Below are 27,815 nucleotides of genomic sequence, written 5' to 3'. Positions count from 1 at the left end.
AGAATTTGGGGACAGCAATGGGTAGAACAAAGGGACTATCTCCAATGGGGTGAGACTACTCCACAAGGTAGTTAGAATAGCAAAACAATTCTAATGTAAGTGAGCAGAAATTCTTTGCAAATACTTTTAGATAGCGATGTCTGTGTAATCTGTCCCACTCTCAGCTATGCCCAGTTATGACTTTGGGAAAATTGGATTGTTCACAATATTAAGCCTCTACTGCGTATATTTTAGCCAAGGGTATCTGTGTCGAGTGCTATTCCACTCACTGACTCTGTTTTAGAATCCAGCCAGATCAGGCGAGAGTAAAATCAGAAAGATGGGAATAGCAGCACAAGAGTAGAGTGCACAAAGTACTCTGCATCAGACATTGCATCAGAGAGCAGGTGTTGGACTTTTTGACTTATCAGTTGAAGACCCACAATGCCATCTTCTAGGGCTAAATCAGGCCAAGTAAAACTTCCTCCAGCGCAGGTGTGAAAGAGAGCAACGCAGACCTAGCACCTCTCCACTACCTTCATCATGCTGATCATTCCCCAGTTCTCAATAAAGAATAATGGCTGAGGAACAAAGAGCAGCCAGTTCTCAGCTGCAACCACACTAACATCATGAGCAGGAATAAAATGTTTCATTAAAGAATGCTTACCCAATTTAAGATGTTACCCCTACCCCATCTCCCTGAGAAATAATGACTATGGACATTTACAAATTGCACTGTGAACTAAAAAAAATGCTCTTTTGCAATTTGTTCTGTTTTATCAACAACCTAGCACTATTTTAAGTTCATCCTGCAATTTAATGTAGATCATAGTTATACAAAGTAAATATTTTGATAACTGGCCTGTCTGGTGTGTGTGTCTGCAAATTAACAGTGATAACAAAGAAGTTATCTCATATCTGTGTGCCAATTCGACTCTTTATAACAAAGTCAAAAAACAAATTGAAACAAAATTTTAAAACATGGAAATTCTAAGATATGAAAGTCTGGTGATTTGTGATCATCATTCATGATACTGCTGATCTATCCAGAATTATTTAGCTTACTGAATTTAAATAACCCATCTTCCTTGATAGGAAGTGAGAATAGGCTGTTTGGCCCTCTGAAACTGCTCCACTATTCAAGAGATTATGGCTGATCTTTTAGAACAATTGCACGTTATTGCAATCCAAACAACTATCAATTTCTGCCTTGAATGTACTGCATAACTAAATCTTCACAGCCATCTGCATTAGAGAATTCCAAAGATTCATAATTCTTTGGGGAGAGAAAGGGTCTTCTCATCTTAGTCTGGATTGGCTGATCCCAGGTTCCAAACAGCCTGACCAAAAGAAACAACAACTCTGCATCTGCTTTGCGATGCAATTCTCAATCAACTAAACTCAGAGAATAGTACTATACTACACGACCTACCCTCATAGATCAAAGCTTAGTTTTTGTTGCATTCCCTCTAACACGTAAATAAATCAAGATTATTAGACCAACTGGACAACACAAACACCTACTTCAGGAAGCTGTTCATCGACTATAGCTCAGCATTTAATACCATCATTTCTACAAACCTGATTGAGAAGCTGCAGAACCTTGGCCTTAGTACCTCCCTCTGCAATTGGATCCTTGACTTCCTAACCAGAAGACCACAATATGTGTGGATTGGTGATAACATATCCTCCTTGCTGACGATCAACACTGGCGCACCTCGGGGGTGTGTGCTTAGCCCACTGCTCAACTCTTTATATACACATGACTGCGTGGCTAGGCATAGCTCAAATACCATCTATAAATTTTCTGACGATACAACCATTGTCGGTAAATCTCAGGTGGTGACGAGAGGGTGTACAGGAGTGAGATATGCCAACTAGTGGAGTGGTGCTGCAGCAACAACCTGGCACTCAATGTCAGTAGAACGAAAGAACTGATTGTGGGCCTCAGGAAGGGAACGACGAGGGAACACATACCAATCCTCATAGAGGGATCAGAAGTGGAGTAAGCTGTTTCAAGTTCCCAGGTGTCAAGATCTCTGAGGATCTAACTTGGTCCCAACATATTGATGTAGTTATAAAGAAGGCAAGACAGCAGCTATACTTTATTAGGAGTTTGATGAGATTTGGCATGTCAAAAAATACACTTAAAAGCTTCTATCATTGTAACGTGGGACGGGTTGCTACTACACAGGACTGAAAGAAGCTGCAGAAGGTTTTAAATCTAGTCAGCTCCATCTTGGGTACTAGCCTACAAAGTACTCAGGACGTCTTTAGGGAGTGGTGTCTCGGAAAGGAAGTGTCCATTATTAAGGACCTCAGCACCCAGGGCACGCCCTTTTCTCACTGTTACCATCAGGTAGGAGGTACAGAAGCCTGAAGGCACACACTCAGTGATTCAGGAACAGCTTCTTCCCCTCCGCTATCTGATCCCTAAATGGACATTGAATCTTTGGACACTACCACACTTTTTTAAAAATATACAGTATTTCTATTTTTGCATTTTTAAAAAATCTATTCAATATATGTAATTGATTTACTTGTTTATTTATTATTATTATTATGTTTTTTTCTGCTATATTATGTATTGCATTGAACTGCTGTTGCTAAATTAACAAATTTCACATCACATGCTGGTGTTAATAAACCTGACTCTGATTATGATTCTTACACAATATTCCACTTGCAGTTTCACCAGTGCACATTGCAACTGCAGTAACTAATTATATCCTTTATTCTTATACTCAAATCCTTCTGGAATAAAGACCAATAAGCTATTTGCTTTCCTAAATGCTTGGTGTAGATGCATGTTAAACATGATGCACAATATCCTTCAATCCCTCTCTATTTAAAAATACTCTACTTTTGGATTCCTTTCTGCTGAAGTATATGACCTTATTTATTTCCACATTATAATTCCTTATGCCAATTATCTAAATCTGTCCACGTCCAACTCAAGCCACTCTGCATCCTCCTCACAATCAGACAGACAATTTTGTATTAGCAGCAAACTTGGATACAATACCCTCAATGCCATGATGCTAATTTCTCAAATACATTGTAAAAGGGAAGTGACCAACTCAGATCCCTGCAGTACCCCACCAGTTCCTATTGACAGCCAGTCTGGACCCAATGGGTTGAATGGCTGTCCTCTTCATCATAGAAACAAGTGAGTAAACAAAATAAATTGTTCATTTATTTTTACTCTGTTTTCCATACATTAATAAATCCTCAATCGTCTGCAGCCTATCAATACCATGTATTCTACTAGTTTAATAAGCTTAAATGGCACCTAATCAAAGGCTTCCTTAAAGTACATAATTTCCTCCTCACCTATCCTATTAATAACATTAAAAAACCTAATAGATTTGTCAAATATGATTTCTCTTTCATAAATGCATGCTGACTCTGCCCAATCCCACTAATATTTTCCCTTTCTTAATAGATTTTAGAATTTTCCTTATACCTGATGTCAGGGTGACTTAACCATACTTTCTCTCTCTTTCCTTGTTTAAATAGTGAATTTATAGTTGCTAATGTTCAGTTCCTCAGAGACAATCAAAAACTATGGAATTTGAAATCTCTGCATTGACTAGCTCCATAGATACTCTTTCAAAACTTTCAGCCTGTCAGGTTTCAGAGAATTATTGGCATTGAACACTAATTAATCTCTCCAATACAGTACTTATTTTTTTACAAACAGCAATTCTTTTCTGGTCATCAGTTACTTTATACCTTTGATCTCCACCAAATCTTGAAAGTGTGAAGAAAAACACAAAATATTTGTGTAATTTCCCTAGCATCTTCAGGCTCCCCGTCTTCCCTGATATAATTTCTTCTCTCACTGACTTTATGGAATCCACATTACATTCAGCTAATCTTTCCCATAGAAGCTTTTATTGTCTGCTTTATGTTTCTCATTAATTTACTCACATGTTCTACGATTCCTTTCCTTATCTCTTAAATGTTTCCAATCCTCAGTCTTAATGCTTTCTTGGCAACATTATAAGCCTTTTCCTTTGATCTAATAATAGCATTTACTTCTCATTAGCCACAGCTAGACCAATTTTCCTGTCAAAATTTTCTGGCTTGAAGGAATATGTGTTGTTAACTATGGACTTAAAAAAATTATTAACCATTGCTTGTTTGTTATATGTTTATTGTATTTTCCAAATCTATCAAAAGCATTTCATATCTTTGTAGCTTGTTTATACTTAAGATATGGTATCAGATGAAACTAAATCACTTTCATTCTTGATCAAAAATTTCCATTAAATTATGATTGCCCTTTCAAAAAAGCCCTTTACCGAGTAGATTATTAACTGACTCTTTATCAATGCAGATTATTAGTCTGTTCCCTGATCCCTCAACATACCAATCTAAAAAAAACTATTTCTTATGCACTGCATCCATATATCCTCTACACAATTATTGCTAATTTTATATGTCTATTAAAGTTCTCCATGTTTATCATATTATCTTGTTAAATCTAATAGCCTGATTTACACAATGGCCTACAATACCACTTATACCAGATGTATAGACCTGTCCCACTAATTGATTTTACCCTTCATTGTTGTGTAGCTTCATCCAATGTAATTGTACTTCTTGATTTTCAATCTAAACACTCTTCTCTCTATTGGATTCTTAATTATATCCATTATTATGTACTTCATTGGCGCATGTCTCTTCCAAAATTAAGTCTCCTTCATAACAGCGACTCTTCTGCTTGCATCTTTGAAAACAGCTCTATTTCCACCTTTACTGTACCTCTTCCTAGAGATGCTGCCTGGCTTGCTGCATTCACCAGCAACTTTTATGTGTGTTGCTTCTATTTCCACCTTTAATATCTTTATTTTTCCCTTTTAGGGTTATTTTGAAGACCCTGAGCTGGAGTTACACGCAGGCTTCGGTTCTTTGCGGGAGTGGGACCCATTCCCGGGGTTCCACAACTGGCCGTTATTTGACATGCCAAGGGTTTGGCCTGAGAGTCTTGATCGTGTTTGGAAGCCTAAGATCTCGGGGCTCTGGAGACGGGCGGATCGAGGGTCAGCGTCATGGCAGGAGACTCGTGTGTCGTCGGGTAGGCCAGAAAATCTTTCACTGTGGGTCCGAAGACCCGAGGTCTTTGCGATCTTCAAACACAGAGCTCAAAAAAGCAAACAACAACTTTTAAATCGTAAACCAGCGGTTTGTTGTTATGTCTCCAGCTTGCTGTGAAAATGGGGGGCACCTCCCTCTCCCTTGCCAGGAAGAGAGAGAACCTGTGCTTTGTCGAATGTCGGATGAAATGCGAAGTTTTCGGGGTAACTTTAGTCTGTGTCTTTGCTATTGCTTAGCACACACTTGGGCTTGGTGATGGCACCAATGTGCCTTTTTTTGCTGGTGGGGGGAGGGGGATCATTGCTTGCAGCCGCTTACGCATGGTAGGGTGAGGAACTGGGGGGGGGGATTTGGGGTTCTCATGTTTAACTGTCATTCATTCTTTGGGGCACTTCTCTGTTTTCGTGCATGTTTGCAAAGAAAAGTATTTCAGGATGCATATTGTATACATTTCTCTGACAATAAATTCGACCTTTGAACCTTTGGACCTTTATTCAAATACAAATCTTGGTCTCTTGATTATGCTGTCTCCATAACAGCTATATGATTGTGCCATTTATTTCTATTTGCAGCATTAATTTAGTGACATTATAATGAATGCTGCATGCATTTATACGAAGACTTCCAATTTCATCTTTTTCTTATTTTTTCCTGCCCTGAATCTAATCTGAGGCACATCAATACAAGTTGCTCTTCCTTTTCTGAAACACTCTGATTGTCATTACTTATTTGGCTTCCTTAGCTATTGCTTCCTCAAAATACCAATCCTGAGCTATTACTCTGTTCGTTTCCCTTTAATTTTCTGGAATTTCCCCTCACCAGATCCTTCCCCACAACTATTTCACTTGAAAGCTTTTCTACAGTCTTGGTTATTTGATTCAACAGGACATTGCTCTCAAATCTATTTAAGTAAAATCCATCCCAAATGTACAGCCACTTCCTCTGTACAAGTGCCAATGCAGCACAAAGAGAAACCCATTTCTTGTAAGCCAATTTTTGAGGTTGGGTTCAAGGTTCAGTTAGAAATCCAGTAATGATTATCTTTGTGGTGTTTCATTTAAATTTCAACTCCAGCTGCTGGTGTCAAAACAGTGACCTCTTCCTCAAACCCAGCAAAATGAAGGAATTGGACATTGACTTCAGGAAGTGGGGTTGAGTACATGCCATGTCTGTATCAATGGTGCTGATGTGGTGATGGCTGAGATCTTCAAATTCCTAAATGTAAATATTACCAACAATTTGTCCTGGGTGAGCCACATGGGTGCTAATGCCAAGAAAGCACAGCAGTACCTGTACTTCCTCAAAAGGCTAAAGAAATTCAACATGTCCTGAATGATACTTAACAATATTTTTACTGATAGTCTATAGAAAGCATCTTATCTGGATACTCCACAACTTGATATGACAAATGCTATGCCAAAGAGCACAAAAATGACAGAGACTTGTTTAACCCAGTCTATCCCACAAACCAACCACCTCGTTATTAATTTGGTTGGCATGAAGGAATTGAAATATGGAAGAAAATAACCTAACTTGAATGAGAGAAAAAGAATGCAGGCTGCCATTTTATGAAGCTGCTCACTAACCTCCATTTTCTGAGCTGTCTTATATAACCATATACCAATTACAGCACAGAAACAGGCCACCTCGGCCCTTCTAGACCGTGCCGAACTCTTACTCTCACCTAGTCCCACCGACCCACACTCAGCCCATAACCCTCCATTCTTTTCCTGTCCATATAGCCGTCCAATTTAACTTTAAACGACAACATCGAACCTGCCTCAACCACTTTTGCCTTCCATTATCTCTCCTGTTATCTTTCTTAAAGGCTCTTATGAACTGGTATTGAGTCCACATTCCCCAGTGAAGAGTGAGAATTCTGCATTAGTAACTGCCCTTATCTCTCTGGCGAATAAATGGAAAAATGCCCAGGTTCAAAGTCCAGCTATCGTAGGCTCCGCCTATACTCAGAAGCGAAGCCCACCCGTAAAGGGGAAGAGGAGTATGAGACTTGGGCGGAGCAGACCTCTCAGCTGTTAAGATGAGTGGCAGTGCTCTGATGACATAAAACGACAGCAACTGGTTGATAGTTTGTGTGGGCAGGCTGCTGATTTTGTGAGAGCTGTAAAGGCACAGAACCCCCTTGTCACTTCTGCAGCCTGCATGCAAGCACTAGAGAAGGTGTTTGGCCCAACAGGAAGTCCAATGGAGCTCATGACACGGTTTCAGAACATGTGTCAGGAGAAAGGGGAGAAGTTTTCCGCCTACATCTTTCGGCTAGAGAGGCAGCTAAATTGCTTGCGGCACAGAAGGGTCATTCAGACGGCTGAGATGAATCAATTAAGGATGGACCAAATAGCGAAAGGCGCCCAGTCCCAGAACCCGATTGCTTGGGGTCTCCAACTGTCTCGTAAGATGTGACCCCCTCTCTCATTTATTGAGCTGATCAGAGAAGTACGAGAGGAAGAGAATGCATCAGAGTCGTGGGAAGCCTCTGTTGGAAGGGTACAGTTCTCAGTAATGGTCCCCTACGGTGAAGCCTGCCCCGGGGAGTGGTAGAGGAAATTGTGGCAGAGTTGAGAACTGAGATGTCCCAGTTGTTATCAGTGGGTGTGACCCCCCCACCACCATATGACGGAGCTGATAGGGAGGCGGATCCTCTAAGGGGACGGACTATGCGGAGGGCTGATAGCAGCTGGTGTCACACGAGAAGGGGAGCAGCCATTATCGTCTGTTAAAACTGTGGTGAAGAGAGACACTTCAGACGGGAGTGTGAACGACGGGAAACCCCTCGGACAGTGAGCCCCTGCGTACCTAAGCTGAGGGAGTTGCTGAGAAAACTTAAAAGAGACCCAGTGAGGAGATAGCCTGGCATATCAGGGGAGGTGGGGGCACATTCCCAGCAATACATCAAGGAACACCCTAAAGCAAAGAACCTTATTCCTGAAGGCTTAGTGGGGCCAACTCTAGTGTATCACTAGAGAGAGAGGGTATTTATGCTGGAGCCATACTTGACACAGGGTCGCAGGTCACTTTGCTGCACCATTCATTTTACAACCAGTATTTGACGCATTTACTGTTGATGTCATTCAGAGCACTAGACATCTGGAGTCTTAGTGCAGGTGATTATCCATATGAAGGTTATTTGTCGGTGAAGCTGGAGTTTTTGGAGGCCGATGTGGGAGTGTCTGAGGTCCTTGATACATTAGCGCTAGTTTGTCTGGACCCCGTTGAGAAGGGCGGCAATTCAATTCTTGTGGGGACCAACACTCCTATTGTGAGGCTGCTCATGGAAGCCTGCAAGGAGAGAGCTGGAGAGAGCTTCCTGAGAACATTGCCCGTTCACCGGGTGTTTCAAGCTGCTTTTGAGGAAGTGTGTGGCTGCATTGGGTCAGATAACAAGTTTAGACAAGGCACCTTGGAGGAACATGAAGCGAGGCTACTGAAGGTGCTGGACTGCCTGAAAGCTGAAGGGATAAAACTTTCCCTGGACAAATGCCAATTCTGCAAGACTTCTACCAGTTATGTTGGGCACTTTGTCTCATGGGATGGAGTAACTACGGACTTGTCTAAGACAGAGGCAGTGACCATAAGGCCCCAGACTGTGAGCGTTTGCGCTCATTCCTTGGGTTCTGTGGTTACTATTGGATGTTCGTGAAGGGCTACATGAAAGTGAGTCACCCTTTAAATCAGCTTCTGTGTGGTTACCCTCCCTTGGGGAAGAAAGGGAGGAGGACAAAAGGAGAGGAGGGTAAAGATTATCTTAGCCCTTTGAAGCCTTTAGGACCGAGGTGGGATGCGAAATGTGAACAGGCCTTTCAGTCGCTGAAGGAGATGCTGACCTAGCTGTGCTGTGCTGGCTTTTGCAGGCCCCTGACTGCCTTATGTACTGCATACAGGTGCCAGCAGAGAGGGCTCAGGAGGTGTCCTGTATCAGGATCATGGCACCAGGCTGAGACCTGTTGCGTTTGTGAGCTGGAGTCTGTTGCCCTCTATGAAAAACAATCTCATGCACAAGTTGGAGTTTCTGGCATTGAAATGGGCTGTGGCAGTTAAGTTGAGTGACTGCCTCCATGGTGCCAAGTTTGAGGTGAGGACGGACAGCACTCCCCAAACATATCCTGACCTTGGCAAAATTGAATGCCACAGGCCACAGGTGGTTGGCGGCGTTGTCTGCCTATGATTTCAGCCTGAAGTACCGGCCGGGAAGTAGGAACATTGATGCTGATGCTTTGTCTCGACATGCGCCTGAAGGGCTGGACAGAGACGAAGAGTGGGAGAGCCTTCTTGCCCTGGAAGTGAGAGCCATGTGCCAGTCAAAAACACTGTGCCTGTGGTCGTTAAGTCAGAGTCCGAAACCAGATGGAGTGCAAGGACAGAAGCAGTGAAGCCCATCAACAAGTACCTTGAGGAAATACTTCAAGTTCTCCAGGACATGATAGACAATGAAAACAAGACCAGTGAAACAAGAAGTGCTGTACAACCGCATGTTGAGTTACGATGTTCTGATTTTGCTAGGATTTTGGAACAAAGTACTCATTCGCATTGACCGTATTCAAAAGAGGCTGCAGTATCCTAGCATGAGCTTCCATGATGCTGCCCTGGATTTGAAAGCCATCCGAGATCATTTTTATAATGAAAGAGAAGTATTAGTCAGTGAGTCACTCGAAGAAGGAGTCGGTCTCTGTCAAGAATGGAATATGGAAGTTGAAAGACGTCAGAGACGAAAGAAACAAATGGCTGATGAGAGCTCGCGAAACGCTGGGTTGACAGCTAAGGAGGAAATGGAAAGAGTCATGAAGGGAATACTCGACCATCTTCACAGAAAAATGGACGAAAGGTTCACTCCTTTGCACAATACTGATGCCAAGTTTGGGTTCCTTCTCGATGTCGAGGGACTGTGTTACAGCGCCAACAGTAACGACCTAAAGAAGAAGTGTGAACATTTGGGCGAATTGTACAGCTCTGATGTTGATGGACAGCAGCTATATGAAGAAATGTTGGATTGCAGAATGTTGCTATCAAGGTGGGTCAACATGAAAATATCAAGACCAGAACAGCTTCTTGAATTTATTGTTCAGTATGGAGATGAGAGTGTCTTCCCCAGTCTTCGCATTGCTATTCAGATAGTGCTAACCATCGCCAGCTGTGAGAGATCATTCAGCAAGTTAAAACTAATACTTTCATATTGGAGAGCCTCCATGGGTTAAGGCAGACTCTGTGATCTTGCTCTGCTGAGTGTAGAAAGAGAAGAAACTGAAAAAAACTGACTTTGATCACATCATAGACCAGTTTGCATCAGTGAAAGCAAAGAAGGTGCAGTTATAATTTTCATGTAGTGCCATAATTTGTTAATTAAAAGATTAACGAGCTTGACTTGTATTTTTGAGCTGATATTATGGTAAAGTTATCTATAAGATGGGTGTCAGATGTTTGGACAGGGGTGCAATTTCAGAGCTTGCCATAGGCGCTATTTTCCGTAGATACGCCTCTGGGTCACTCACAGTTTGGCACCTAACCTACCCTACCAAATCCCACTCTTCCTCATCCCTGCCCACTCCATTCTGCCCCATCTCAACCCTCCTGGACACAGAACTGGCACTCCATCCAACCTACCAATGCTGGATCGGAACGCCACAACCCACTCCCCCGCCCCAATGCCCTACCCCGAGCGCGGTTTGGGGTTCCCCTGCAATCCCGGGCCATTCTCTTACACCGCCGAGGATGCGGATCCAACCTGACGCTTCGCCATTGCAGCCTGACACCGGAACGCGGCCTGGGCGCTCGACCCGTAGCGGACAATCCCCGGCACCAAGAGCACAGTCTTGCCGTTACCTGGCAACAGACGCGCTTCGTCGGCAACTCCCGTGAAGCATGATGGGAAGAGGCTCCGGGTTTAGGGACGCAATACGTTGAATTGACTTTCTTTCTCAGATCCTTCACATACATGAGGAGTAAAATATGCCTGGATTTCAGTGCTTTAAAAGGGATAGAGAGGGGGGAAAGGGGAGGAGGGTGACATTACTGGTCAGGGATACTATTACAGTTACAGAAAGGGTGGGTAATGTAGTAGGATCCTCTTTTGAGTCAGTATGGGTGGAAGTCAGGAACAGGAAGGGAGCAGTTACTCTATTGGGGGTATTCTATAGGCCCCCTGGTAGCGGCAGAGATATAGAGGAGCAGATCGGGAGGCAGATTTTGGAAAGGTGCAAAAATAACAGGGTTGTTATCATGGGTGACTTTAGCTTCCCTAATGCTGATTAGTTCCAATGGTTTAGACGGGGCAGAGTTTGTTAAGTGTGTTCAGGACGGATTCCTGTAACAGTATGTTGACAGGCCGACTGGGAGATTGCCATACTAGATCTAGTATTAGATAACGAAGTGGGTCACGTCACAGATCTCTCAGTGGGTGAGCATCTGGGGGACAGTGACCACCGCTCCCTGGCCTTTAGCATTATCATGGAAAAAGATAGAATCAGAGAGGACAGGAAGACGTTTAATGGGGGAGGGACAAATTATGAGGTTATAAAGCTAGAACTTGCGGGTGTGAATTGAGATGATGTTTTTGCAGGCAAACGTACTATGGACATATGGTCGATGTTTAGGGACCTCTTGCAGGATGTTAGGGATAAATTTGTCCTGGTGAGGAAGATAAAGAATGGTAGGGTGAAGGAACCTTGAGTGACAAGTGAGGTGGAGAATCTAGTCAGGTGGAAGAAGGCAGCATACATGAGGTTTAGGAAGCAAGGATCAGATGGGTCTATTGAGGAATATAGGGTAGCAAGAAAGGGGCTGAGGCGGGCAAGAAGGGGCCATGAGAAGGCCTTGGCGAGTAGGGTAAAGGAAAACTCCAAGACATTCTTCAATTATGTGAAGAACAAAAGGATGACAGGAGTGGAGATAGGACCAATTAGAGATAAAGGTGGGAAGATGTGCCTGGAGGCTGTGGAAGTGGGCGAGGTCCTCAATGAATACTTCTCTTCGGTATTCACCAATGAGCAGGAACTTGATGATGGTGAGGACAATATGAGTGAGGTTGATGTTCTGGAGCATGTTGATATTAAGGGAGAGGAGATGTTGGAGTTGTTAAAATACATTAGGATGGATAAGTCCCCGGGGCCTGACGGAATATTCCTCAAACTGCTCCACAAGACGAGGGAAGAGATTGCTGAGCCTCTGGCTAGGATCTTTATGTTCTCGTTGTCCACGGGAATGGTACCGGAGGATTGGAGGGAGGCGAATGTTGTCCCCTTGTTCAAAAAAGGTAGTAGGGATAGTCCAGGTAATTATAGACCAGTAAACCTTACGTCTGTGGTGAGAAAGCTGTTGGAAAAGATTCTTAGAGATAAGATCTATGGGCATTTAGAGAATCATGTTCTGATCAGGGACAGTCAGGATAGCTTTGTAAAGGGCAGATCGTGTCTAACAAGCCTGATAGAGTTCTTTGAGGAGGTGACCAGGCATATAGAAGAGGGTAGTGCAGTGGATGTAATCTACATGGATTTTAGTAAGGCATTTGACAAGGTTCCAGACGGTAGGCTTATTCAGAAAGTCAGAAGGCATGGGATCCAGGGGAGTTTGGCCAGGTGGATTCAGAATTGACTTGCCTGCGGAAAGCAGAGGGTCATGGTGGAGGGAGTACCATTCGCATTGGAGGGTTGTGACTAGTCGTGTCCCACAAGGTTCGGTTTTGGGACTTCTACTTTTCGTGATTTTTATTAATGACCTGGATGTGGGGGTAGAAGGGTGGGTTGGCAAATTTGCTGACGACACAAAGGTTGGTGGTGTTGTGGATAGCATAGAGGATTGTTGAAGATTGCAGAGAGACATTGATAGGATGCAGAAGTGGGCTGAGAAGTGGCAGATGGAGTTCAACCCAGAGAAGTGTGAGGTGGTACACTTTGGAAGGACAAACTCCAAGGCAAACTACAAAGTAAATGGCAGGATACTTGGAAGTGTGGAGGAGCAGAGGGATCTGGGGGTACATTTCCACAGATCCCTGAAAGTTGCCTCACAGGTAGATTGGGTATTTAAGAAAGCTTATGGAGTGTTAGCTTTCATAAGTCGAGGGATAGAGTTTAAGAGTTGCGGGGTGATGATGCAGCTCTATAAAACTCTGGTTGGGCCACACTTGGAGTACTGTGTCCAGTTCTGGTCGTCTCCCTATAGGAAGGATGTGGAAGCATTGGAAAGGGTACAGAGGAGATTTACCAGGATGCTGCCTGGTTTAGAGAGTATGCATTATGATCAGGGATTAAGGGAGCTAGGGCTTTACTCTTTGGAGAGAAGGAGGATGAGAGGAGACATGATAGAGGTATACAAGATATTAAGAGGAATAGATAGAGTGGACAGCCAGTGCCTCTTCCCCAGGGCGCCACTGCTCAATACAAGAGGACATGGCTTTAAGGTAAGGGGTGGAAAGTTCAAGGGGGATATTAGAGGAAGGTTTTTTTACTCAGAGAGTGGTTGGTGCATGGAATGCACTGCCTGAGTCAGTGGTGGATGCAGATACACTTGTGAAATTTAAGAGACTGCTAGACAAGTATATGGCCTGTATTGTGCTGTACTGTTCTCTGTTCTATGTTTATTCAACAAAATGAGACACCACAGGCATCGCATTGAGACCCCTTTCATAAAAGCCTGCTTGACCCAATGCTACATGACATTTTATGTTTTAAAGATCAAGCGACAATTCCATATTTACAATGCATCCACAATGTTTCCTTTGAACTACACACAATCTTCACACCCCCTGCTTCAAAACCACACCAGAAACACCTAAGTGCATTTCGATCAGCATTGTCTGGTCTTCCCATGAACTGTGATTCGTGGCTTTTAGGAACCCATTATTCAGAGTTGCAGCTGCACTTTAAATTTAATCTACAGTCTATATTCAGAATGGAAGACTGGTGTCTTAAGTTGGGTGCCAAAGTTATTTGCTATATGTCCTAACCCCAAAAATGCTCTATTAGTCCCACCTCTTGGCCATCCTGGACAAAAACAAATCGTACCAGGAAAGGTCGACCTTAAGGAGGATCTACTCAAATAGGGCAGCAAAAATGCCCTGCCTTGGGATCCCCCTAATTACTTTATGTGCATCTACATTTACCCTATCACCTCTAATGGCTACCTACAAGGTGCTAAGCAGATAGGTTGGTTCGGAAATTCAACAACAGTCTTTAAAAATTGCAGATTCATTCAAATGCCTGTTCCCTCATTCTTTACTGGCCATTTGCAGTTTAATCACATTCTTTGTCTTTACCCCTTCATTCTCTGGTTGCTAAAACTCTCCCTTTCCTGGCAGCCAGCAAGGTAAATGCATCAGGCTCACAGACACTCTCATCAACGTATGGGAAGGGGTTGAGGTAGTCTCTATTTGAATGACTGCAAGGATCTCTCCCCAGTGGCACCCCCTTTCAAACTGTCCAGTCAATCGCTGGCCCAGCTCATTTGTATTCACTCCCCATTCAGGCTGGGATGACTGCCTTCAGATGTCATGTGCGATTTCTTTCCTTTCTCAGTCTGCCATGCCATCAAAGTTGTGGAACTTGATGTCTCTGCTGTAACTTGGATCCCTTCTCATCTACCTTTCCTAATACCTTTTCTATTCCATGCTATACAACTAATCATCTACCTTCAGCAACCAGCCTTCATTATACTGTACCATTACCATTGCACTTTAACAAGCTATTCTTGGCTTTTTGTCACACTTTCTCAGTATCCTCTGACTTCGCATTTGCTTTGGGGTCTGCTTCCATTAACTGTTCTCAGGTCTGGTGTGGCTGGCTATGTTCATCTCTTGGGTTCTCTGTAATTGCACAGTTACTGGGTACACTTGATCCCCTGTTCTGTCTGTGGGAGCAACAAGAAGGTGACTCATATAGGTTAACCTGAGTCCAGTGTTTCCACTGGCTGCCTCACTGGGTCTGCACACAGACACAAGTGCCATTTGTTAAAAGTAGCATCTGTGGTCCTGTCCATCTGGGAGCAAACCCTGCCTTTTCAGGCAGAACCCTCACCATGACTTGGTCATCCGGCTGTGGAAGAACCATCTCCTTCCCCTCCAACTCTCTCTGATCGGCAATGTGCTGCTGTTGTTTTGTTCAGTCCTTCAACACTTTACCCTGTTTACAGTGGTCCTTCACATCTCCATGTCATCTTATTAAATTGGCAGTTGTAATCTCCTCCTGTACATTTGTACTTTCTGTTGCTTCTTGCTCTTCCGCTGCCCTCCTCACACTGATGTCTGCCCACTCATTCCCTTTCTGCTCCTTACTGTCCCCTTTCTGGTGAGCCTTCACTGTAATTACCTCGTGCAGCTACACTCCTCTAACAGCTCCCAACTGTGCTCGGCCCCTCTCCTTGGGACCTCCTGTCATGATTCCTGCACATCGCCCTGTCTCTCCTCCCTGCTTGGGACTGCTGTACCTCTGGGGACCGTGTTAGCTGCTTTGCAGGTCACACATGTTCACTGTCCCTGTCTTGCCCATTTTATTTCTCCTTTTCCTGAGCCTACGATGGCACCTGCTTTATTCAGTGTGTCTATCCGCAGGATAGTACCTTCATTGTTTGGACACACCCAGGAACCTACAGGAAGCTGCACTCCCTCAGTCTGAAGTACCTGGAGCTAACTTCTCTCTGCCCTCAGTGTTTCACTTCCTGCACTAGTAATCTACATAGCTTCTTCATCTGGGGGCAAGGGTAGATCAATTATCGATACTGATAATCCCTTGTCAGCTAACATGTCACATTGCTGGCCCCCTAATAAACCTCATGGATGACCACCGCTGGCAATAGAGACTGCCGTCAGCTGTTCAGCTCTGTAATCTGGTCAGCAGCCAAATCAGAAAGAGAGGGGGCTGTTCTGGGTTCAGCCAGCTTTGGTGAGTGATTCTGACACTTTGCTCTTTTTTCAGGACACTGCCTCCATCCATGGCCCGAGAAGCTGCAGCTGTAACAACCATCTCCTTTGCATTCACACATCTATTCCAGCAGTTCCTTGCTACATGCCCCAGCTGTTGGCACACAAAGCAAGTTCTCTGTGATGTCACACCAGCCACGTTCACTACAGCCAATTTATGACTTCCCCTCCCCCTCCCCAGATCTATCTCCCTGGCCCATGATATTTCCCTCCCTCTCCTTGGGTCTATCTCCTGGCCCATGATATTTCAATACCCTTCCTCTCCCCCTCCCCTTCCTCAGGTCTATCTCCCTGGCCCATGATATTTCCCTGCCCCTCCTTGGGTCTATCTCCCTGGCCCATGATATTTCCCTCCCCCTCTCCTCCCTCTCCTCAGGTCTATCTCCCTGGTCCATTATATTTTCACTGACTAAGTCGATCCCGCCACTATCCCCAATTCTAAAACTTCCTGCTGGGTTGAGCTCAGGCCTTCCGTCAGCATTTTCAGGAAGACAGGGTCATCCCTCCCTGGATTATCCAACCCTGAATACTCCTCATATGCTAGATATTAATGTTCTGCATATTGCATGGCTAGCTCTTCAGCTCTCTGAACCACTAACATAATCATTGCCCAGTTAATCTCATCTCCCCCCAGCCGCTGTATGACTTCCACTTTATGGTGAAATCTCTCTTCATCGCTGGCATTCCTGGTAGTTGCCCATGTACCATCCATACTGTCCCACATATCCTTCAGGCACTTCACTTTTAACAACACGTGTATCTTTGGGGTGCATCCAGTGAATTTCAACCATTTCCTCGAGCTTACACCAGAATTCTGCATTCTCACAGGTGAACTTAAGTGAGGGCAGCTCTGCCAGAACTCTCTGCTTCTCCCCGTGGGAGAAGGATAGTCGAAATCAGTGTCAAGGGCTCCTGCGGGTCATCAGGGTTCTCGATCTGACTTTGCTTGACCTGAATAAGTGTTATCCTGGCAGAAAATCTGGATATACTCTCTCGCTCAAATACCTCCACACTAATTCCCACACTATGCAAAACATAAATGACAGATACAAGTTAGACAGTACACAATTAAAACCACAGAGTATGTACTCTGAAATCTACCAATTATGTGCATCCGAACTCATGATGCCTGTTGTATTCCTTTGCATCTGTTACACCAAGAAACATACACTCGCAAACGCGTATGCTAAAATACAGTTCCCGGATCAAGTAAACAAGCCCCCACTGAACCTTCAGTAACCACCCTTCACAACTGGTGACCCCATCTCACCAAATTAGTACACAAAGTTTAGTGTCCTTCATAAACACACTGTGCACACACACAGAACTTTTATATATACCAGTTCAGCACTCGGCCATCATTGTGATACCTAGCAATCCTGTGACCACCAACACGAGCAAATCCAAGTGTGAGTGCTAATTTTAAAAATACTCACCCACTTAGATTGCTGAGATCATTGGCCACACAATGGGTCGCAAAGGCATCCCCCCAAATGTTGTTGTGTGAATGAAGTCAGAATCAGAATCAGGTTTATTATCACTGGCATGTGACACGAAATTTGTTAACTTAGCAGCAGCAGTTCAATGCAATACATAATATAGAAGGCAAAAAAATAAATAAGTCAATCAATTATAGTAAATGTATATTGAATGGATTAAAAAAAAACAGAAATACCATACATTAAAAAAAAGTGAGGTAGTGTCCAAGGGTTCAATGTCCATTTAGGAATCAGGTGGCGGAGGGGAAGAAGCTGTTCCTGAATCGCTGAGTGTGTGCCTTCAGGCTTCTGTACCTCCTGCCTGATGGTAACAGTGAGAAAAGGGCATGCCCTGGGTGCTGGAGGTCCTTAATAATGGACACTGCCTTTCTGAGACACCACTCCCTGAAGATATCCTGGGTCCTTTGTAGGCTAGTACCCAAGATGTAGCTAACTAGATTTACAACCCTCTGCAACTTCTTTGGGTGCTGTGCAGTAGCCGCCACCCCCCCCCGCCCACCATACCAGATAGTGATGCAGCCTATCAGAATGCTCTCCACAGTACATCTATAGAAGTTTTTGAGTGTATTTGTTGACATGCCAAATCTCCTCAAACTCCTAATGAAGTGTAGCTGCTGTCTTGCCTTCTTTATAACTAAATCGATATGTTGGGACCGGGTTAGATCCTCAGAGATCTTGACACCCAGGAGCCAGTGTCTATCAGCACAACCAGACAGCATTGTTATAGCAGCTGGGGACTTCAATCATACCAACTTGAAGTCTGTTTTACCTAAATTCCATCAGTATGTGAACTTCCCGACAAGGGAAAAGAACACCTTGGATCAAGTCTACTGCAATCTTCCTCATGCATATAAAGCCAGCCCTCTGCCACATTTGGGACTCTCAGACCATCTGTCTCTGTCCCTGACCCCGACATATAAACCACTCACCTGTAGACAAAGACCATATATGAAGACAGTCAAAGTATGGACTAAGGAGGCTACCTCTGCCTTATAAGACTGCTTCGATAACACAGACTGGGAAGTTTTTGATGAAGGAGGAGATCTGGAAGGGCAGACATCAGCTGTTCTTTCATATATAAACTTCTGTGCTGAGAATGTCATGGACACAAAGTCTGTTAAGGTGTTCCCCAACCAAAAACCTTGGTTCAATAGCATGGTGAGGATCTTGCTAAGAACACGGGATGCTGCTTTTAAATCTGGGGATCTAGAGGCCTATGGGCAGGCAAGAAGAGCCCTGAAAAGCGGCATCAGAGAGGCCAAGCGCAGATAGAAACAGCGTATAGAGGAGCACTTCACCAATAACAACTCCAGATGTATGTGGCAGGGGATAAAGACTCTTACTGGCTACAAGGACAGCTATACAGTCACAAACTCGTCAGATAGGACACTGCCAGACACTCTGAACCAGTTCTTTTCTCGCTTTGACAGTCAGAATGGGGAAGTTGGCATCCAGTCAGCACTAACAGAGAAGGATGACCCGATACAATTACACCAACACCAGGTCAGATCCGCCTGCGCGGAGTCAATGCGAGGAAAGTAGCCAGCCCAGATGGAGTCACCGGAAGAATTCTTAAGGACTGCGCAGATCAACTAGCGGGAGTATTTTCTACCATCTTCAACCTCTCGCTACTACAGTCTGTAGTCCCCACCTGCATTAAGTCAGCCACAATAATACCCATACCAAAGAAAAGTACAGTGAACTGCCTTAATGACTATCGCCCAGTTGCTCTAACTCCTATCATCATGAAATGTTTTGAGAGACTCATACTGTCTTGTACTAAGTCTGCCATACCTGCTGACCTTGATAAATACCAGTTTGCGTATCGTGCAAACAGATCGACAGAGGATGCAGTCACCACAGCTCTCCACACAGCCCTTACAAACCTGGATCAGGGTAACACCTATGTAAGAATGCTGTTTGTGGACTACAGCTCAGCTTTTAATACAGTCATCCCCTACAAACTGGTGCAGAAATTGAGCAACCTGGGCCTTGACAGCTCACTGTGCTCATGGATACTGGATTTTCTGAGAAACAGACCCCAAAGTGTCAGGATGGGAGAACACACATCATCTACTCTCATCCTGAACACCGGTACACCACAGGGGTGTGTTCTCAGCCCCATCCTCTATTCTCTTTTCACCCATGACTGCTCTACCATTCACTCCACCAACACCATCGTCAAATTTGCTGATGATACCACCCTAATGGGTATCATATCAGACTGTGATGAGACAGCCTATAGGGAGGAGGTACAGCATTTGACAGAATGGTGTTGTCATAATAACCTGGACTTGAACATCACAAAAACCAAGGAGCTGATAGTAGACTTCAGGAAATCAAAGCGCGTCGAGCACTCTGCTCTGCACATATATGGGAAAGAGGTGGAGAGAGTAGAGAGTTTCAAGTTCCTTGGCGTCCACATCTCGGCTGACCTCACCTGGACTGCCCATATCTCTTATCAGGTGGGGAAGGCCCAACAGAGGCTCTACTTCCTAAGGAAGCTAAAGCACGCTCTCCTCCCTCATCACCTGCTGATCAACTTCTATCAGACAACTATAGAGAGCCTCCTGACGTATTGCTGTGCAGTGTGGTTTGCCAGCTGCACAGAACAGAACAGGAAGGACTCGCAGCGGGTGGTGAGGATAGCAGAGCGGGTAATTGGCACAACATTACCCTCCCTCAGAGACATTTATACTGGCGGACTTCAAAAGAAGGCTACTTGTATTTCAAAGGATCCCACTCATCCTGGACATCACCTGTTTTCCCCTCTACCTTCTGGGAAGAGATACAGAGCATTAAGGACGAAAACAAAGAGACTCCTTAACAGCTTCTACCCACAAGCAGTGAAATGTATAACACCACCTTCCTTCTCCTGCCCCCTCCTAAGACGGCGGCAGCTAAATGCATCACACTTCCAGGAATGGCAGGTGTGCAATAGTCCTACCCCCCCCCATCCATATATTATTAATTTTGGACTGCACTCCTGAGGTTTTAGAGTTTATTTTACGTATATATTCTTTGTCATGCTGCAAAACATTGAGCTGCTAAACTGTGTTTCATTGCTCCATAACAATGACAATAAAGATATTCTTCTTCTTCTTCTTCTATTTGAAACTGTTCACTCTCTCTACTTCAGATCCTTCTGTGAGGATTGGTATGTGTTCCTGAAGTCCACAATCAGGTCTTTCATCTTATTGACGTTGAGTGCTAGGTTGTTGCTGTGTCACCACTCCACCAGCTGGCATATCTCACTCCGCTCATCTCCATCTGAGATTCTACCAACAATGGTTGTATCGTCAGCAAATTTATAGCTGATATTTGAGCTATGCCTAGCCACACAGTCATGTGTATATAGAGATTAGAGCATTGGGCATCCCTGAGGTTCACCAGTGTTGATCATCAGCGAGGAGGATAGGTTATCACCACTCTGCACAGATTGTGGTCTTCCAGTTAAGAAGTCAAGGATCCAATTGCAGAGGGAGGCACAGAGGCCCAGGTTCTGCAACTTCTCAATCAGGATTGTGGGAATGATGGTATTAAATGCTGAGCTATAGTCGATGAACAGCATCCTGACATAGGTGTTTGTGTTGTCCAGGTGGTCTAAAGCCATCTAGAGAGCCATTGAGATTGCATCTGCCATTGACCTATTGTGGCAATAGGCAAATTGCAATAGGTCCAGGTCCTTGCTGAGGCAGGAGCTCAGTCTAGTCATGACCAACCTCTCAAAGCATTTCATCACTGTTGATATGAGTGCTACCAGGCGATACCTGTGGAGAAGTACTGGTAGTTATGAGGCAGTCTCTTTATTCAGCAAAATGAGACACCACAGGCTGAGAGCCCTTTCATAAAAGGCCTGCTTAACCCAATGCTACGTGAGATTTTGTGTGCTAAAAATCAAAGGACTATTCCATAGTTACAATGCACCCACAATGTTTCCTTTGAACTACACACAAACTTCACACCTCCCACTTCGCACCCACACCACAGACATCTAAATGTATTTTAATCAGCATTCTCTAGTCTTCCCATGAACTGTGATTCATGGCTTTTAGGAATCCATTATTCAGAGCTGCAGCTGCATTTTAAATTTAAGCTACAGTCTATATTCAGATTTGAAGATTGGTGGCTGAAGTTGTTTGCTATATATCCTAAGCCCAGAAATGCTATAACAGGTCAAATCAGTCATTTCCACATTTCTGTCCCAGTTAACCCTATTTAAGTGTAAGATTGGCCATCATTTCCAATTGCCAAGCCTCTCTGAGGTGGAAGAGAAAGAAAGAATACCAGATGATGAACTTCCGAGTATACTGTGGCCACCTGGGTGAGAAGCATAGAACCAAGTCAGATAGATTTCAGGATCTTCTATCAATCCAAATTCCAGATTGGGTAATAAATCCATTCCTGAACACTTGTGATAAGGAATTAATAGGAAGGATGGAGGAAGAACTGATCTCGCTAGAAAATGACTTTGATCTGAAGCTGAGGTTCAAATAATCATATCAAGATTTTTGATTGCTGAAAGAAATCTCTGAAAGTTATCCTGCACTGTGGAAGAAGGTCAAAATGTTCTTTATTCCCTTTCCAACATCATATTTAGAGGAGCCAATTCAGTGCAGTTGCCAATTTCTTTCAAAGCAATAAAACGGACGGCAAGTGTGGGGATCTAAGACTCCTGAGTGACATTCAGCCTGATGCTAAGAAGCTGATATCATTCTACCAAGTCCATCCATTTCTTTGAAAACTGATAAGGCAAAGAAGTAATGAATAATTGGACTACTGGTGTACATTCTAAAATTGAGAATGAAAATTGTTGTACTGTAATTAAATGAAGAAATAATTTCATTCGTAGTTTTAAATAGATTTGAATCATTTTTGCAGTTGTTTGTCACTGCGTTGAAGTTACAGTTCCTATTTTCTTTCACTGGGCATTGTAAAACTTCATTGTTTTTATGTAATGGCTGGAAATGCGGAGGAGGGCACTGGGGATGTGGTCTGGAAGCCAAGGGGGCAGTAACCCAAAAAGGTTTGGGAACCACTGATCTAGACACATTTTAAATGATGTAGCGACTGTTTCCACCATTGTTTCCAGCAATTCTTTGCATGCACTCACCACTCCCTGCATGAAAATGGTCCCCCTTGGATCCCTCTCAATCTATTACTATATACCCTAAATCTATGTCCTCTAGCTTTATTCAGCTCTGAGAAGGGGAAATTTTCATGCAGTTTCCCTTATCTATATTCCTCATAACTTAACATATCTCAATCATGTTTCAAAATTAACATTTCAACCTCCAGGAACAAAAAAGATCTGTCATTCCATCTCTCATAAGAAAGCATTTCATCCCCAGCATCACCCATGTGAATCTCCCCTGCACCCTCTCCAGTGCTATCACACATTGCATACTGTAAACTAATTATAATATTGTGCATTGGATACTAAATCAATGCATTGAGCTGGATATTTCATACATGGACATTTTGTTATCTATCCACAATTCTGACAGCAGCATTTGGTTCCATGATTATTTGCACATTGTTCTTGCTATTCCTCCTAATTGAAAGAATCAGTCTCAGTCTTGAAAATTTTAGAGTCAGGAAGTCATAGCATCATTGCCCTACAGAGGAGCAAAAGGAGCTTCAGTATACCTAGTCTATGCCAAACTCATATTCTGCCTAGTCCCATCAACCAACACCTGGACCATAGCTCTCCATTCCCGACTCGCCCATGTACGGATCCAAACTTCTCTTAAATGCTGACATCAAGCTGCCTACCGGAGCAACAGGTCAACGGCAGATGCCATCTCTCTGGCCCTACATTCCTCCTTAGAACACCTGGAGAATAAAGACGCATACGTAAGGCTCCTTTTCATTGACTACGGCTCTGCCTTTAATACCATCATTCCAAATAAACTGATTCCTAAGCTCCGGAACCTGGGCCTTAGCACTCAGATCTGCAACTGGATCTTCAACATCCTCACAAACAGGACCCAGGCTGTAAAAATAGGGGACAAGCTCTCCTCTACAATCACTCTACACTGGCGCCCCACAAGGCTGTGTACTCAGCCCCCTGCTGTACTCACTGTACACCCATGATTGTGTAGCCAAGTTTCCATCAAACTCAATATATAAGTTTGCTGATAACACAACAATTGTAGGCCGTATCTCGGGTAATGAGGAGTTTGAGTACAGAGAGGAAATTAAGAACCTGGTGGCATGGTGCAAAGACAATAACCTATCCCTCAATGTCAGCAAGACAAAGGAATTGGTTGTTGACTTCAGAAGGAGTAGCAGACCACACAACCCAATTTACATCAGTGGTGCGCAAGTGGAACTGGTCAAAAGCTTTAAGTTCCTCGGGGTCAATATCACAAATGACCTGACTTCGTCCAGCCAAGCAGAGTTCACTGCCAAGAAGGCCCACCAGCGCCTTTACTTCCTGAGAAAACTAAAGAAATTTGGCCTGTCCCCTAAAACCCTCACTAATTTTTATAGATGCATCATAGAAAGCATTCTTCTAGGGTGCATCACAACCTGGTATGGAAGTTGCCCTGTCCAAGACTGAAAGAAGCTGCAGAAGATCGTGAACACGGAGCAGCACATCACACAAACCAATCTTCTGTCCTTGGACTCACTTTACACCGCACGCTGCCAGAGCAGTGCTGCCAGGATAATCAAGGACACGACCCACCCAGCCAATAGACTTTTTGTCCCTTTTCCCTCCGGGAGAAGGCTCAGGAGCTTGAAGACTCGTACGGCCAGATTTGGGAACAGCTTCTTTCCAACTGTGATAAGAGTGCTGAACGGATCCTGACCCGGATCTGGGCCGTACCCTCCAAATATCCGGACCTGCCTCTCGGTTTTTTTTTGCACTACCTTACTTCCCATTTTTCTATTTTCTATTTATGATTTATAATTTGAATTTTTAATATTTTTAATATTTAATATTTGTAATCCAGGAAGTGTGAAGCGCAGAATCAAATATTGCTGTGATGATTGTATGTTCTAGTACCAATTGTTTGGCAACAATAAAGTATAAAGTATCCACCACTTCTTCTAGCAGCTTGTTCCACACAAGCACCACTCTCTGAGTGAAGAAATTCCCTCTCAGGTTCCCCTTAAATATGTCACATTTCACCTGTAACCTATGACCTCTAGTTCTAGTTTTACCTAACCTCAGAGGAAAAAGCCTGCTGCATTAATCCTAGCTATACCTCTCATAATTTTGTATACTTCTATCAAATATTCCCTCATCTATGCTCCAGCAAATGAAGTCCTGACCTATTCAACCAAATTTTCTCTGTACTCTTTCAATCTTATGCAACCCTCTCACCAGGGTTGTCACAACCACGGTTTCAGCAGCGCAGTAGATAGGGCAATTGCGCTTGTGAATTTGCACGTGTCTGCTAATTATTATTTAATCGTGATAGTAGTTAGCCAGAGAGTGGTGAATCTGTGGGATTCTTTACCACAGGCGGCAGTAGAGGCTAAGTCTTTAAGTATATTTAAGGCAGAGGTTGATAGATTATTGATTGGTCAGGGCATGAAGGGATATAGGGAGAAGGCAGGAAATTAGGGCTGAGAGGAAAATTGGATCAGCCGTGACGAAATGGCAGAGCAGACTCGATGGGCCAAATGGCCTAATTCTGCTCCTATATCTTATTCTTTTGTTTTCAGTTCTGTTGGATACTATAACGCAGTGATTCTCAACCATCTTTTGGTCACGGCCCCGTTAGGAGCTCTTCTCAGGTTCCAGGGCCCCCCTTTCAAACAGGGATACAACACAAACAGATAGACAATAGACAATAGGTGCAGGAGTAGGCCATTCGGCCCTTCGAGCCAGCACCGCCATTCACTGTGATCATGGCTGATCATCCACAATCAGTATCCAGTTCCCGCCTTAACCCTATAACTTTTGATTCCGCTATCTTTAAGAGCTCTAACCATCTCTTTCTTGAAAGCATCCAGAGACTTGGCTTCCACTGCCTTCTGGGGCAGAGCATTCCACATACCCAGCACTCTCTAGGTGAAAAAGTTTTTCCTCAACTTCGTTCTAAATGGCCTACCCCTTATTCTTAAACTGTGGCCTCTGGTTCTGGACTCATCCATCAGCAGGAACACGCTTCCTGCCTCCAGCGTGTCCAATCCCTTAATAATCTTATATGTTTCAATCAGATCCCCTCCCAGCCTTCGAAATTCCAGTGTACACAAGCCCAGTCGCTCCAATCTTTCAACATATGACAGTTCCGCCATCCCGGAAATTAACCTTGTGAACCTACGCTGCACTCCCTCAATAGCAAGAATGTCCTTCCTCAAATTTGGAGACCAAAACTGCACACAATACTCCAGGTGTGGTCTCACCAGGGCCCTGTACAGCTGCAGAAAGACCTCTTTGCTCCTATACTCAATTCCCCCTGCCATGAAGGCCAGCATGCCATTAGCTTTCTTCACTGCCTGCTGTACTTGCATGCTTGCTTTCAGTGACTGATGTACAAGAACACCTAGATCTTGTTGTACTTCCCCTTTTCCTAACTTAACTCCATTTAGATAATAATCTGCTTTCCTGTTCTTACCACCAAAGTGGATAACCTCACATTTATCCACATTAAACTGCATCTGCCATGCATCCGCCCACTCACCCAGCCTGTCCAAGTCACCCTGCATTCTCATAACATCCTCGTCACATTTCACGCTGCCACCCAGCTTTGTGTCATTTGCAAATTTGCTAATGTTACTTTTAATCCCTTCATCTAAATCATTAATGTATATTGTAAACAGCTGCGGTCCCAGCACTGAACCCTGCGGTACCCCACTGGTCACCGCCTGCCATTCTGAAAGGGACCCATTAATCGCTACTCTTTGTTTCCTGTCAGCCAGCCAATTTTCAATCCATGTCAGTACTCTGCCCCCAATACCATATGCCCTAATTTTGCCCACTAATCTCCTATGTGGGACTTTAGCAAAGGCTTTCTGAAAGTCCAGGTACACTACTGGCCCTCCCTTGTCCATTTAGACAGAAGATCATTTATTATTGAACACCAAGAAAACTTGAACATTCTGACATACTGGACAAAACTTAAAAAAAGACCGTATGAAATTAAACATCTATCAGGCCTAATGCGATCCTTGAGCTTGGTGCTTTTCTGCAAGTTTCATGATATCGGGCTCCAAATTAGACAACAATAGTCAGAGGTCACCTCTTGTTGCGATATCAATTCTGTACCTGGATTTTGCTATTTTTTTCTAGCTAAATTGACAACATTGACTGGGAAATGGTTTAGGAAGGCTGCCTAAATGTTTTTGACTCGGGAATAAGTGTGCGAAATACAGATACATTACTGACAAAAAGTGCTGTCACCCAGAGCCAGGGATTTTTTTTTCCAGTGACTTCATATGCAGTAATAAATACTTTTCACAACCTACCTTAATGCATAATATATCCAAACACATATACTTTAAAGTTACTAGACTAAAAAAGGCCTAGCAAGACACGCTAATCTTCGGAGAATGAAGTATGGCAATAATAGATGCGAGAACCCTTGATTGAATACGTTGACCCGGTGCAGTCTGATTCGCGACTGACTCTGAAGTGAGGCTGTGTGGGAGGAGCTTAAGCAATGAATTTACCCGGTGCGCCAAATTCAGACAGTGTGTTGGAAAGATATTATAAATAGGAGGGAAACTGTTGACTCTAATGAAGGTTGCTGCTTGGGTATTTCATCGATTCAGTTACCAGGGCCCCCATAAACACTTGGGGCTCCCCTTCTCACAGTTTTCAGTCGATGGTCCCCTTCAAATGTGCCAGGGCCCCCAAGGGGGTCATATGGCCCCCGTTGAGAATGGCTGCTATAACGTATGGCGACAATGAATCCCATCAAATGGTGCATTGTGTCTGGTCCCAGTCGTAATACATGGTTATGCACATCCACAACGACCACTTAATTAGGGTACTATGTGTCAACGGTCAGTGCTGGTCATTCCTTTCCTATTCCTCAGTTCCACCTATGTAGCTTCAGCAGATGAGACCTCCAGTGTGTCCTGTCAGAACCCTGCTGTGATCCTTTCCTTGATTTTGATCTACTCAACATTGACTAAGATAGTAATACAGTAATATTTTCACCATTTTTTTCCAACTGGTCACATTTTTAAAAAATCACTGAAAATGAAAAATGGATAGTGCAATTTACCACCAGAAAACACTTACTTTGAAAAGTGGTAAACTAATCGAGTCATGGGTTAAAGGTGAAGGTGAAACTATCTATCAATCAGAGATATGTCAATCTGTGATGTGGTTGCTCCTTCTTTCTGAATAT

General features: G+C 43.8%; 1 protein-coding gene across 1 annotated transcript in view; it reads right to left on the bottom strand.

The window, feature by feature from the left end:
* Positions 1-27,389, bottom strand: part of LOC134336622 (protein phosphatase 1 regulatory subunit 7-like) — a 170,862-nt gene extending 143,473 nt beyond the window's left edge. The window contains exons 1-2 of the mRNA XM_063030965.1: positions 27,236-27,389; positions 10,797-10,917 (exon numbers count right to left, since the gene is read on the bottom strand). Of these exons, the coding sequence (XP_062887035.1) occupies positions 10,797-10,917; positions 27,236-27,389 (275 nt within the window). The remainder of the gene's footprint in view (positions 1-10,796; positions 10,918-27,235) is intronic.
* Positions 27,390-27,815: the final 426 nt, after the last annotated feature.

Source organism: Mobula hypostoma, chromosome 22 (assembly GCF_963921235.1).
Source record: "Mobula hypostoma chromosome 22, sMobHyp1.1, whole genome shotgun sequence".
NCBI lineage: Eukaryota > Metazoa > Chordata > Chondrichthyes > Myliobatiformes > Myliobatidae > Mobula > Mobula hypostoma.
Note: the sequence above shows the minus strand (reverse complement) of the source record. Positions and strands in the feature narration are given on the sequence as shown.